Source organism: Myotis brandtii, unplaced genomic scaffold, assembly GCF_000412655.1.
Source record: "Myotis brandtii unplaced genomic scaffold, ASM41265v1 scaffold185, whole genome shotgun sequence".
Lineage (NCBI taxonomy): Eukaryota > Metazoa > Chordata > Mammalia > Chiroptera > Vespertilionidae > Myotis > Myotis brandtii.
The window spans coordinates 8,996,040-9,008,112 of record NW_005356870.1 but is presented as its reverse complement, the minus strand read 5'-3'; the positions used below and the strand labels follow the sequence as shown (position 1 = coordinate 9,008,112).

General features: G+C 50.9%; 1 protein-coding gene across 1 annotated transcript in view; it reads left to right on the top strand.

The window, feature by feature from the left end:
* MTMR7 (myotubularin related protein 7) overlaps window positions 1–12,073 on the top strand; it is a 68,243-nt gene that overhangs the window by 28,899 nt on the left and 27,271 nt on the right. Inside the window, exons 6-7 of the mRNA XM_014537934.1 lie at window positions 2,965–3,099; window positions 9,850–9,982. Of these exons, the coding sequence (XP_014393420.1) occupies window positions 2,965–3,099; window positions 9,850–9,982 (268 nt within the window). The remainder of the gene's footprint in view (window positions 1–2,964; window positions 3,100–9,849; window positions 9,983–12,073) is intronic.

Here is a 12,073-nt window from a genome sequence, read left to right as displayed (position 1 = left end):
GGGGGTGTGTGTGAGTGTGAGAGGGTGTGTGTGTGAGTGTGTGTGACATGCGCGCACCTGCAGGCAGGGAGGAGGGTAGGGTCCCAGAGGTTCCAAAGGGAGGCTTTTCCAGAGTTGCCTCGAGCTATTTCCAGAGCGAGCAGCAGCCTCCTGCGTTGCCTGCTTTAAAGGAAAACACTCACTTAGCGGTGTAAGTTTTGTTAGTTGAAAGGCCATACGTGATCGTATTTTTAGTTACACTCACTGCTCTGAACTGGGTCTAAAGATGGCAAGTATTTTATTAATGTCCCTCTTACAGCTATTTCCAGAGCGAGCAGCAGCCTCCTGCGTTGCCCGCTTTAAAGGAAAACATTCACTTAGCGGTGTAAGTTCTGTTAGTTGAAAGGCCGTAAGTGATCATATTTTTAGTTACACTCACTGCTCTGAACTGGGGTCTAAAGATGGCAAGTATTTTATTAATGTCCTTCTTATTTCACTCCAAATATAGTTCAGCCTTCACAGAACTGGAGCAATGGTGAGAGGCAAAGGAAAATATGAATCCTTTTTGTAAAACAAAAAAATGGAACGAATAGGGAAGTTTACGATGTTGTACTTGAAATTAGGATGCCAGCAGCATTTACCTGTTTGTTTGTTTGTAACATCCATTGATAGAGAAACAAGAGGGGGGTCTTCTATTCTTTTATTGTGAGGGGGTAGGGATGCGCTGGGTACCTAAAAAGTGAGCGTAGTGCTGTCCGACTGCTTTTTTTTCTGTCCTGAGATTCTTGGGGAAGGGTGAGCCTTATGAAGGTCAAGTGTGGAATGTCTCAGAATAGGATCGAATTGCTCCCAGTTAGACCGCAGAGCCCGGCTTCCCCTGCCGCCCAGACCCTCACCGCTCCCTGGGTGCCCCCGGGTGCTGCCCTTTAGGTGCGGTGTGTGCACCCTTGGACAGATTCTCACCATTTAAATGTTTCCCTCCCCGTCGAACTCCTCTGCGAGAACCTACGAAATTGCCCAGTGGCAGCTGCCCTTAACTTTTTCGCCCAGAGCAAGTATCGGGTAAAGGCCGCTCAGAGGTGCTCTCTGCATCAGCAGTCCCTGCGCAGGGGCAGAGCCTGACCCTCCGAAGGTGGGAGAAACAGCCCCCAGACAAGCTCCGTGAAAGCCAGGTGTGGGGACTGCCTCCCACCCATTGGACGTACCTGCCCTTAACCCCCTTTGGTTCCACCCTCAGTTCCCCTTCCCCGTGGCCCTCCCCCAAGCTGGCTATCCTCATCCATGTTCAGACCCTCCCTCCCTTCCTCCTCCTCACAGCCATTGGACTTGTGCTGCCAGTGACTCAAGCTGAAAGGCCATGCAATTTGCTTAGAGTCACACAGCTAGAATGTTAGAGCAGAGGCAACACACACAGACAGCCCAGGGACGGTGTGAAGGAGGCTGGTCTAGGGGCCTCAGAGTCAGGTGGCAGGGAAACACGACGGTGGGGTGGAGGCGGGGGACGAGCGGGTGGCACCCGGAGAAGCGTGAGTCTTGGGGGACTTTCTAAAGGAGAGAGACAGCCACCACCTGCAGGAGGGGCCCCATGAAGACTACAGCATGACCTCAGCTCGGCTGTCTCTCCTCCCAGCATCCCCAGTCCTCCAGCAGCTGCTAGAAAAATGCACAGTTCAGGTTTGGCACCCCAACCTGCAGGGTGAGATCCTGTGTTTCCACAGCAACCGTATCCTTAACAGCATCCAAAAAAGACATTATTTAGCTGCAGTGGAAAAAAAAAAAAAGATTTAAGCTGGAGCAGCCCGGCGGCCAGCCTTTCGCTGTCCTTCCCGCTCTCCCTCCCTGGCTGCAGGCCGGAGTTCCTGGAGCCGCCTCGGCTCCGTGTCTGTTACAGAAGGCGCCCAGCCTGAGACAGCTGCCCCGCTACGTGTCTGGCTGCTCTGCGCTGTGGTTCTGCCACGGTCCGCGCCGGAGGATGGCAGAGTTAGCGAGAAGCATCCGCCTTCCCGCCGAGGAGTGCCAAGCTCCCGTTTTATGGAGAAACTGAAACCCTGGCTAAGGCGCCCGGGGCTGAGCTTCGGGACAGTTAAGCCGGGCCTGGACTCGGAGCTGGATGGCTTTTCCTGGAGAGCCTGCAGCGTGGCGCTCTGAGCAGGCTCCTCCCGACTGTTCTCAGTCACCGTTTCCCACAGACCCCACGCCTCTACCCTCCGCACAGGGGCGCACGCCCTCGGTGTAGATTATTTGAGCCCTTCCTGTATTGATTGTACTTGGTGATTCCAGCTTAATTTAAATATTAAAATAGAATCTAAATCCATAAAAGGAACTTTGCCACAAAAACACAAGTTTTTTTTAGCGGTGAGGCTGTACCTATACTGGCCTATTAATAACATGGGAAATGTTTATGCTGTTACACATTTTATTGAAGAATACAATATGCTCTGTTAGAATTGAAGACTAGGAAGGTTGCAGAAGAGAAGGCAGGCTGAGTCCAAAGACACCCCTTGCTTCCATCTCACCGCACCTGGGTGAGCCTCGGTGTGTGCCCGCTGCCCTCAGGTGCCACGCCAGCGGCAGCCTGGGCTCGCCTCACACTCAGAAGCCCCTCATCAGGATTAAACGTGGTCTTGAGTATTTGTGAAGTTTCTAAACGGGCTAGGAAAAAATGATGGCACGCATTTAAAAACGTTTGTTACTAGTCTTGCCCTGAGCAGGGTCCTGTGCGTTGTAGGGGCAGAGGTATTTCTTTTCTATTTCTGCTTCAGCAGGAAAATGAAAGGTTATTTCAATGGCTTTCAGTGCCCTCATTAGGGTCCCACCCAGGCGTCCGTACACATTCTGATTTCCCACAGACACCATTGCACGGCCTGCCATGTCGTGGGCACAGTGAGCCAGGGGCGCCTTGTCGGGCAGCCAGCCCGGCGGGTCTCTGCTGCGTCTCTTTGCACAGTGGTCTGAGGCTGCTGTGTCGCCCGGCCCTCCCCGCAGGCCTCCATCTGCCGGAGCAGCCAGCCCCTGTCCGGCTTCAGCGCCCGGTGCCTGGAAGATGAGCAGATGCTCCAGGCCATCAGGAAAGCCAACCCAGGGAGCGACTTCATTTACGTCGTGGACACGCGGCCTAAAGTAAGTGTCGCCGTTTTGCCATTCGGATGCGCGCCTTTGCAGCTCTGAGTCAGGGGACTGGACCCAGGCAGAGCGAGGGGCTGCCTTCCCGCTGAGGTTGATTCGCTGCAAAGGGGCTCCTCCTCTTTGCACAATCGGCACCCGGGCGCTCGGAGGGCTGCTGCCCGGGTTCCCAGGCTCCTGCGTGCGCGCCTCAGGTTCCTCTAACATTCCCCCCTTGTGCTGGGTACACAGTGCACGCACCACATGTGTGTTGTTTAGTTTTATAGATCACGCTCCTAAAATTTCTAAAAATGACCTTTCTTTGGTGAAGGGATGAAGCAACACCCCCCTCCCAACACACACACACACACACACACACACACACACACACACACACACACACAAACCCTCATAGATGCAAACAGTATGGCAATTACCAGAGGGGAAGGGGGCGGAGGGAGGTAGAAGAGGGTAAAGAGGATAGAGCTGATGGGAGGAGACTTGACTTGGGGTGGTGATCACACACTACAATATACAGATGATGTATAGAATTGTGCACCCGAAACCTGTAGACTTTTATTAACCAAAGTATACACTGATGTTAAGAACAGGTCATTGCAGACATAGTCTGTACTCATGGGTGATGTGAGAACTGGACACTGTCCCGGGCGTAGACACCTAGGTCCTGGCAATTTTCCCTGCCTCCCTGAGTCTCATTTCATCAGGGCTGTGACCCGTGGTCTGGGTCACACAATGTGATGTTTTCCTAGTGAGAGGCCCGTGCCCCACGCATACCCTTGCGTCTCTGGCGGGAGTGTGGCTGCCGGACAGGTGTGGCGGAGCAGAGAGGATGCTCGGGTATAAGACGGGTGTCCCAGCCAGACCACGTTCCAGCAGATGACACGGAAGGGTTCCTCCTTTTCAGATGCACCCTCAAAGCACTACATGCAGACGAGCTTCAGATGGGAGGGCCGGGGCAGCAAGCTGGGGTGTGGGGGGAGAACAGGTTCTGCCTGAAGCCTTTCACCTACCGATGCCAGAAACTCTCTGATCTGTTCTTGTCCGATTTGTGCTTTTCCTTCTGGCTCATTGCGCTCTACCCGCTTCTTTCTCACCTATATATATATTTTATTGATTTCAGAGAGGAAGGGAGAGAGAGAATCATTGATTGGCTGCCTCCTGCGCACCCCCTCCCGGGGATCGAGCCCGCAAGTGCCCTGACTGGGAATTGGACCGTGACCTCCTGGTTCATAGGTCGATGCTCAACCACTGAGCCTCACCAGCCAGGCACGGACAGCTGTTCTGCTCTCCCTCACCATCAGGAGAGACTTCATGAATGTCTGCCTCTCAGACACGTACACTGAGGACAAGATAGAAAAGGCAGGAACGACAGGGGCTTTCCTGAGTTGGGGTGCTCTCCTCCTACGCTGTTTTCCCAGATTTAAATAAAGGCAAACAGATTTGCCTGCTCATGGAAGGGCCAGTGAGCCAAGTGTATAGACTGTGTTATGTAAACCTTCCAGGAAATGTGGCAGCTGTTGAGCCAGGCACAGGCCAGATTTAAAACAAATTAATCCACAGGATCTGATTGGAAGGGTATATTTAGCACCAAGTATGTTTACTCTCTGCGACAAGACGTTTCATGCTGATCCATTAAAGAAAATTGGTGTTGCTAAAGGTTTGCCCTCGGCATGTTTTCCCCGCGCGCACACACGCTGCACATGAGGTGTACACTGCTTGCTGAGAGCTTTCAGACTTTTCAAGACCGTGTCTGCTGATCTTGGTTCAGAGTGTGTCAGGCTTCCTTGGTAGCCCGGAGACTGAGTCCACGTCTGTTACGGGTGGTGGGCAGTGGCAAATGCGATGCTGGAATGGACTCAAGTCAGCGTGGCTCTCCCGTGTTAGCGAACTGTGCACCTCCTACCCCAGGATCCCACATACGTGAACGTGCCCTAGGAGACTCGGCCCTTGGCCTCTTATGCCGGGGAGGGCAGTGATGGGCAGTAAGTGATAACCAGAAAAGCAGTGACTACCAACAGAGAGAGAATTGCAGTCTTGTCCAGCTTTATAAAGACACTAGAGACCCGGTGCACGAAATTTGTGCACTTGGGGCAGGGGTGTGGGGTGGGGGGGAGGTCCCTCAACCCAGATTTCGAGAGGGCACAGGCCAGGCCAAGGGACCCCACTGGTGCATGATCAAGGCCAGGGAGGGATGCAGGAGGTTGGCCAGCCGGGGCGGGACTGCAGGAGGGCTCCAGGGTGTGTCCAGCCCGACTCGCTCAGTCCTGATTGGCTGGACCCCCGCAGCAAGATAACCTACCAGTCAGAGCATCTGCCCCCTGGTGGTCAGTGCACGTCATAGAAACTGGTTGACCAGTCCACTGTCTGCCCCCTGGTGGTCAGTGCACATCATAACGAGCGGTTGAGCGGCCTTAGCATATCATTAGCATATTACACTTTTATTGGTTGAATGGCTGACTGGACGACCGGACACTTAGCACAGTAGGCTTTTATTATATAGGATGCTTACCTCTTATCACTCCTCCACAATGCCCCTTTCCCCGGACACAGGCCGAGCTGTAAAAGAAAGAAGAAAAGGCAGGGGGGTGCACCAGGGCACACACCCTCCCCCGTCCAAATGGCCTGTAATGAGGGGAAGATCATTGTGCATCACGTATGGGATGGGAGTTTTCGGTTGAGTTGGACGGAGGTTTCCTGTCTGAGTGTAATTCGAAAGCTCTTCATTCTGCTGGGCTGTCCTCAGGGGTGAGAAGGGAGGATTTCCACTCTCGCAGTTGGGGACGGTAGTGGCAAGAGGTAAAATCATCCCAGGTTTTCATGTTTATGGCACAATGTACGGTTCTTCACCTCCGCAGTTACGGAGGGAGGGGGAGAAAAGGACAATCACTTGACACCCTGTGCGGGCACGTGGCCCAGCCCTCCTGCCAAGGTCAACGTCTGTTCTCCATTCCCAACTGCGGAGGACCAGCTCCTGTTAGGATTCAGGTGTCGAATGTGCTCAGCTGAAACCTGAGACTCCGAGACGAAGACAGTGACCAGGCTGACCTTTAACTCGATAGCAGGACGCTCGTTGACAAAGCGTTTATGGTTTTGGTATGTTTGATAGGCTGGTTGAAGATTAGGGGATGAATCGGCTTCTTTTTCTTTACATGTTTAGACTGTTCACCTGCCAGGGTCATTCCACTGTTGATATTTATTTGGGGGGTGAGCCAGTCCTTAGCTCTTCACTGAGTGCCTGTCCTGTGCCGGGGGGAGGACATGGACAAGGCCACCAGCTCCCGGAGCTCGTGCCCTCCACCCCATTCCAGTGGGTCTTGGCGTCATGGACATGAACGCACAGAGTTTCCAATTAAACCCGCTTAGAAGCCCCCCGTTGCTCTCCAGGGCCACAGGTAAAGGCTGGGCATCTTCATCGGGCCTGTTTGGAAGGCTCTCCAAAGATTTTCCAGCTTCTTCCCTTGCTGTTGCCGCCGTACCTGCACCTCCCACCTCGCTGCCACGGGTTGGCTCACAATACCCACCTGCTCCTTTGGTTTTGACTCCCCACCTCCTGTCATCCTCGTGTTTTGTCTGGAATGCCCATCCCTTTCTCTCCATCCTTCCAGATTATTACCGTCCGTCTCATGACACATTCCCCCTGATCCCATAGGCCACGTGGGGCGGCTCCCCATTCGAGCTCCTGCTGCCGCCACTGCCTCCAGTCACTCAGCCCCTGCCCCACCCTCCTGTGTGGTGCTCTGAGCTTTCCCTTCCACTCAGCGATGAGCTTATGGCGGTAGAACAGCTTCTTGCTCATCTTCTTACTGTGCTCATTGCCTGGCACACAGCAGGTGTTCATTAAGTGCTTGTTGAGGAATGAGTAGGTTCCTTTTGTTTCATTTAGGAGCTTCTCTGAATGTAAAGATGCTGAGATTATCAAACAGCCGGTGATCTTAGGTTAGGAACAGGGTACCTTTCTCCAGTTCCACTTTTCATTTGTACGCCGTGTTTCTTAAGCATAAATTGAAACTGGAATGTAGTTACCTTCATTGTTTTTATCTACTTGGGAATTTTTAGGAGCTGAAATAAGTAGGTTTTCCTTTGTGTTTTTTTGTTGTTTTTTTAAAAAATCCTCACCAGAGGATATTTTTTCCATTGATTTTTGGAGCGAGTGAAAGGGAGGGAGAGGAGGAGGAAGAGAGGGCGGGAGAGAGAGAGGGAGGGAGAGAGAGAGAGACATAGATGTGAAATGAAGTTTTCACCCAAAGGGATGGGAGACCAAATTAGATTTACTAACAGTGTTTTGTTATATAAGGGACATTTTATCTGAATATATATAATATATAATTACATAATTATATGTATAATTGGTCCATTGGTCCAGGATAGCTTCCTGAATTTTTATTAATTTAAAAACTGTATTTCCTGCTTTGAGGGTTCAGCTGTTGCCACATTATCGTATTAGGTCCTATGAAATATGTAGAAACCTTGAGAAAGTTCACTTTGGATGGGAGGCTAAATAGCGCCACCTTCTGTTCACTGTGAGAAGCACCATTGACTTTCGAGAGGCCATCTCCTGTTGCTTCTTCGCTTCTAAAAGAAGGCTACCGATAAATTCTCCCAGGTTATAGGTGATCAACTACGTAAAATGTGAGCAGACTCCTAATTACAGGTTATCATAATAATAACTATAATAGTATTTGGGGTTTATTCCTTGCACTGTTTACAGAGTGTACCTCTGTGGCATGAGGTGAGCAGGCTTAACCTGAATTATTCCAGATAGGGAATAGCCCTAGGGTTCAGGTAGCAGGAGGACGCTCACATGACCCTGGGAGTCGGTTTATTTCATGAGGCTCGCTGTAAAGGCCAAGCCAGTGGCTTTGGAAAATAATTATACGAAGAAACTCCCCCCTTAAAATACTTAAACATTTTAAAGCATGAACGTACATAGTCTTAAAAATAACATTATTCTAATTTTTTTTTCCTGATTAAGGCCAAACCCTGTATTCCTATAGCATCCCTGGGAGAAAGGGGACAACCTTTAGTACATTGGAAGAGGGGGCTGAGGGGCTGACATGGCCCAGCTGGTGTCACTCACATGAGCTACATCACGGAGCAGGGCCACTGTGGAAAGGGGACGTTCTGCCACGGGTTTATGTTTCACTTCTAAATGCTTGACTTCTGTTATTTAAATTACGAACCTAATATAGCTTCTTAGTAACAGGAGCCTCTGAGGTATTGATTTTTTTTTCTTCTCTGAAACAAGAAATTATTTTCAGGACTATTATTTCACTATAGGTTGAAATTTAATATAATTTAGTCCACATAGAAAGACGATCCTGGAGACGATGTGGGGAGGGACCCGTGGGGCAGGCCCCCCGTCACATGACACCTCTATCTTTCTGCTGTAACTTTTGCCCAATTGGATACAGTCTTTCATACACTTTAATTCTGCTGACTCAAACCTGCATAAACATTCACACTTCTCTGTAGGTTGGTTTATTTTTCAAAAGATGGGATAATTGTAGAGTATTATTTTGTAGTTTACTCTTTTCACTTAACATGTTAACATGTCATGGGCCAATTCCAAGTCTGTCCGTCTGTCTCTGTTGATAGATGATAGATACGTAGGTAGATAGATAGATAACCTATGTTTCTCTTAGTACTGTTAGTAGTCATTGTCCTATTGAGATATTCATAGATTTTCAGCTTTTTGTTATTATATAAAAAGTTGCAATAAATATTCTTGGACGTGCATCTTTATGTGCTGATACTTTTAATTGTGTCAGATTCTCGTAAACAGGAGACCTCGGTCAAAGAATATGTATGTTTTTGACTTGGCTTTTTAAACTTAGCTTTTTGAAAAGTATGTATTAATATCTTCTCAGTATAGCTTTGTGGTCCTAAAAATGGATATTGTTTCTGGTGGTGAGTCCCGGGTGTCAGTTCCTTGCCTGGGACAGCCCCTGTCCTCTGTGGCAGAGGAAGACAATGGCCAGGGAATATGTTTTCTAGGATGGGATTACTCGGTCAGACTGCAGGTATTCTAGAAATCCGCGTATTTCCGAGCTCAGGCAAGACCTGTCTCCTTCTTGACTTTAGTTACTCCTGAAAGTCCATGATCATTACACTGTTTGCACTGGGAAATCCTCACTTCTCAGATACAGAATTATGGTCATAAAAGTGGTCACAGCCCTTTAACAGGCCCCCGGGTTGCAGTCAGGTGGCCGGAGGACATGCCTCTGCAGACAGCGTCTGCACGCCCTCTCTTCGTTTCACTCAGTGGTTCCTGCTCGAGGTTTAACTGGCCGTCTGGGGGGTTCTTGTGGGCGAATTAGAACGGTGCAGCCGTTCCTATTTGATGGTGTGCTTGCTGGCAGCGTGAGGCTGGAGGATGTAATCATTTAACCCGCAGGGCTTCACACTGACATCGATCACAGGTGACTCCCCTGCCGATCACAGGTGATAATGTTCGGGATTAGATCAGGGCAGGGAACTGCGAGAGGCAGTTTATCCATAGAATGTGTATCCGTAGAACGCTTCTTCCCAGCTCAGAAAATGTTCCCCATGTCGACACATGTATGTTGTCAGGAACAAGCTCAGCATGCATGTCTGAAACTACACAGCTCAGTACAGTGTTCCCGTGATGTAAACCCTGTCCTGTCTCCGCACCTCATTGTGAATGTTGCCCGGGAGAGCCATGACACGCTCTGGCGGTTCCTGTCCTGGATATTACGGGTGACTATTCTGTGTTGCCGACCGCTGCAGCTTAACGCCATGGCAAACCGCGCTGCCGGGAAAGGCTACGAGAATGAAGACAATTATTCCAACATCAAGTTCCAGTTCATCGGGATAGAGAACATCCACGTCATGAGAAACAGTCTGCAGAAGATGCTGGAAGGTAAGCCACTGCCTGTGCACAGCGCTGGAAAAAAAAAATGCAGTTGAATGTTTCTGTGCCAAAACGGAACAAGACAGTCTTTGCATGTTAAAATTGTGTCTCTACAAGGATGCTGTTTACACCGGTGGGTTACGTTGGGAAGAATATCCTATTGCAGTGACTTCGTTTTAGTTTTTGTGTCATGGGGACTTGGTTAGCAGGCAGGTACTCTCCCTCCTGATATTAGTTTGATTCACATAAAGCAATCCTACGGGTAAAGCAACAGCCCACAGCTCAGGAACAGAGATGCGGTCCACACGCTGAATCCGACTGGCTGACTGACGGGCCCTTAGATGGGAGGATGCTGGGGGGTCCCCATTCCCATTCTAAACAGCGGCACCCCTGGCAATGTCCCACAGCTAAACGACACCCACTCACCCCACGGTCACGGGCACCAGGAGACACACACAGACGACCTACAGTAAAGCACATTACGGCGACAGATTATGTAACACAGAAGAATCATTCATGTGGCCAAACAAGCCGTAAGCTGATTAGCAGAAATTCTGCATTTCAAGCAAAACCAGCTGCATTTACTGCCCGGGCTCCTTGAGCGTCAAGGCCCGAGGAGGAATCTGTTGGCTCAGTCAGCACTCCTGGTTCTCCTGGGAACCGGAACGGAGCGCGAAGGGAGGGTGTGTGTCCTGGGGACCCGGGAAGGCTGTGCGGGCTGTGTGCGCCCTTGTGGGGAAGCCCGGGAGGTGGCGCTGAGCGCTGGGGCCCCGGCTGTCTGAGCAGGACATGTGGTGTCCGGGATGAAGAAAGTGCTGGATGGTTTTTTCCAGGATGCATTTGCTCTTGGTGACTTAGGCGGCTCTCTGCTTAACTGGGACAATCGGGTGTAGTGAGGCCTAAGAGTGGGGCTGGAGAGACGTGGGTGGCACACAGGCCTGACTTCCATCCTCTCTCCTGGATTCCTCGGGTCCTCTCGGTCACGGTGAGACCTTGAGCCATCTCGGGCTGTGTTGCCTGCTGTGAAAGGAGAGGGTTGGACTGATTTCCAGGGGCCCTGCCAGCCGTGACTGCTGTGAATCTCCTGTGGGATGCCCCTGCTTGCAGACACTTTAACACTGAGCGTTTGGTTAGAAGAACTTCCTTCCTGCATTGGAAACATCCCGGCCCCAGAGCCATCTCATCCGACTTCCCCAGGGAATTCGGGGAATCCCCATGTCAGGGCACGGTGACCGGGGCACGGCCCTCTGAGCTTCTCAGACCTCTGGGCAGCTTGGCTGTCCCTGTGCTTTTAAGGTTCAAAAAATTGGACTTGGTTGGCCCTGCCATCGAAAGGGTGGTCTAACTGTAGTATGAAGAGTGTTCGTCATTATCAGATCATTGCTATTCTTTATATGTTTCTTGTTAAAAATTTTCATTTATTGACTTTTTAGAGATAAAGTGGAAGGGAGGGAGGGAGGGAGGGAGGGAGGGAGAGACAGACAGACAGACAGACAGACAGACATTGATTTGTTGTCCCACTTGTGTGTGCATTCATCGGTTGGTTCTGGTGTGTGCCCTGACCGGGGATGGAGCCTGCAGCCTTGGGGTGTCAGGACGACCCTCTAACCACTGAGCCACCAGGGCCTCCTTTCTGTTCTTCCTCTAGTGGTTTCATAAGCTGCCTTTTGAGAACTGACATTCTCTTTACAGAAAGTCGCTCCTAAGAGTGCATGACATACCACGTTGGCTTTCCCTTTTAAACGAGCGTTTTTGGTTTCTTATTAGGAGCCGATTCTCTAATGCCCAGGGCCCGGCTCGCTCAAGGACGTGCGCACGGAGCGGGTTCCAGAGGGCAGCCTGCTCTCTGTTTCGTAAGGGACCGCGGCCCTGCACCACGTCTCCGCCCCGTGTCACTGCAGGGAGCAAGGACAGCGCTCTGGATGCCTGTCAGGGACTTGATCAGTGTTTGTCCATCTGTTTCCCCCGAGTAAATGATAAACCGCGTGGAGCCTCAGCTGCCGACGTGATGCAATCCGCCACCTCGGGAGGCTCCCGCCTTCAGACAGCGGCCTTGGCCTCCGGCCCCACAGCTGGTCCGGTGGGAAGAGAAGTAGCATT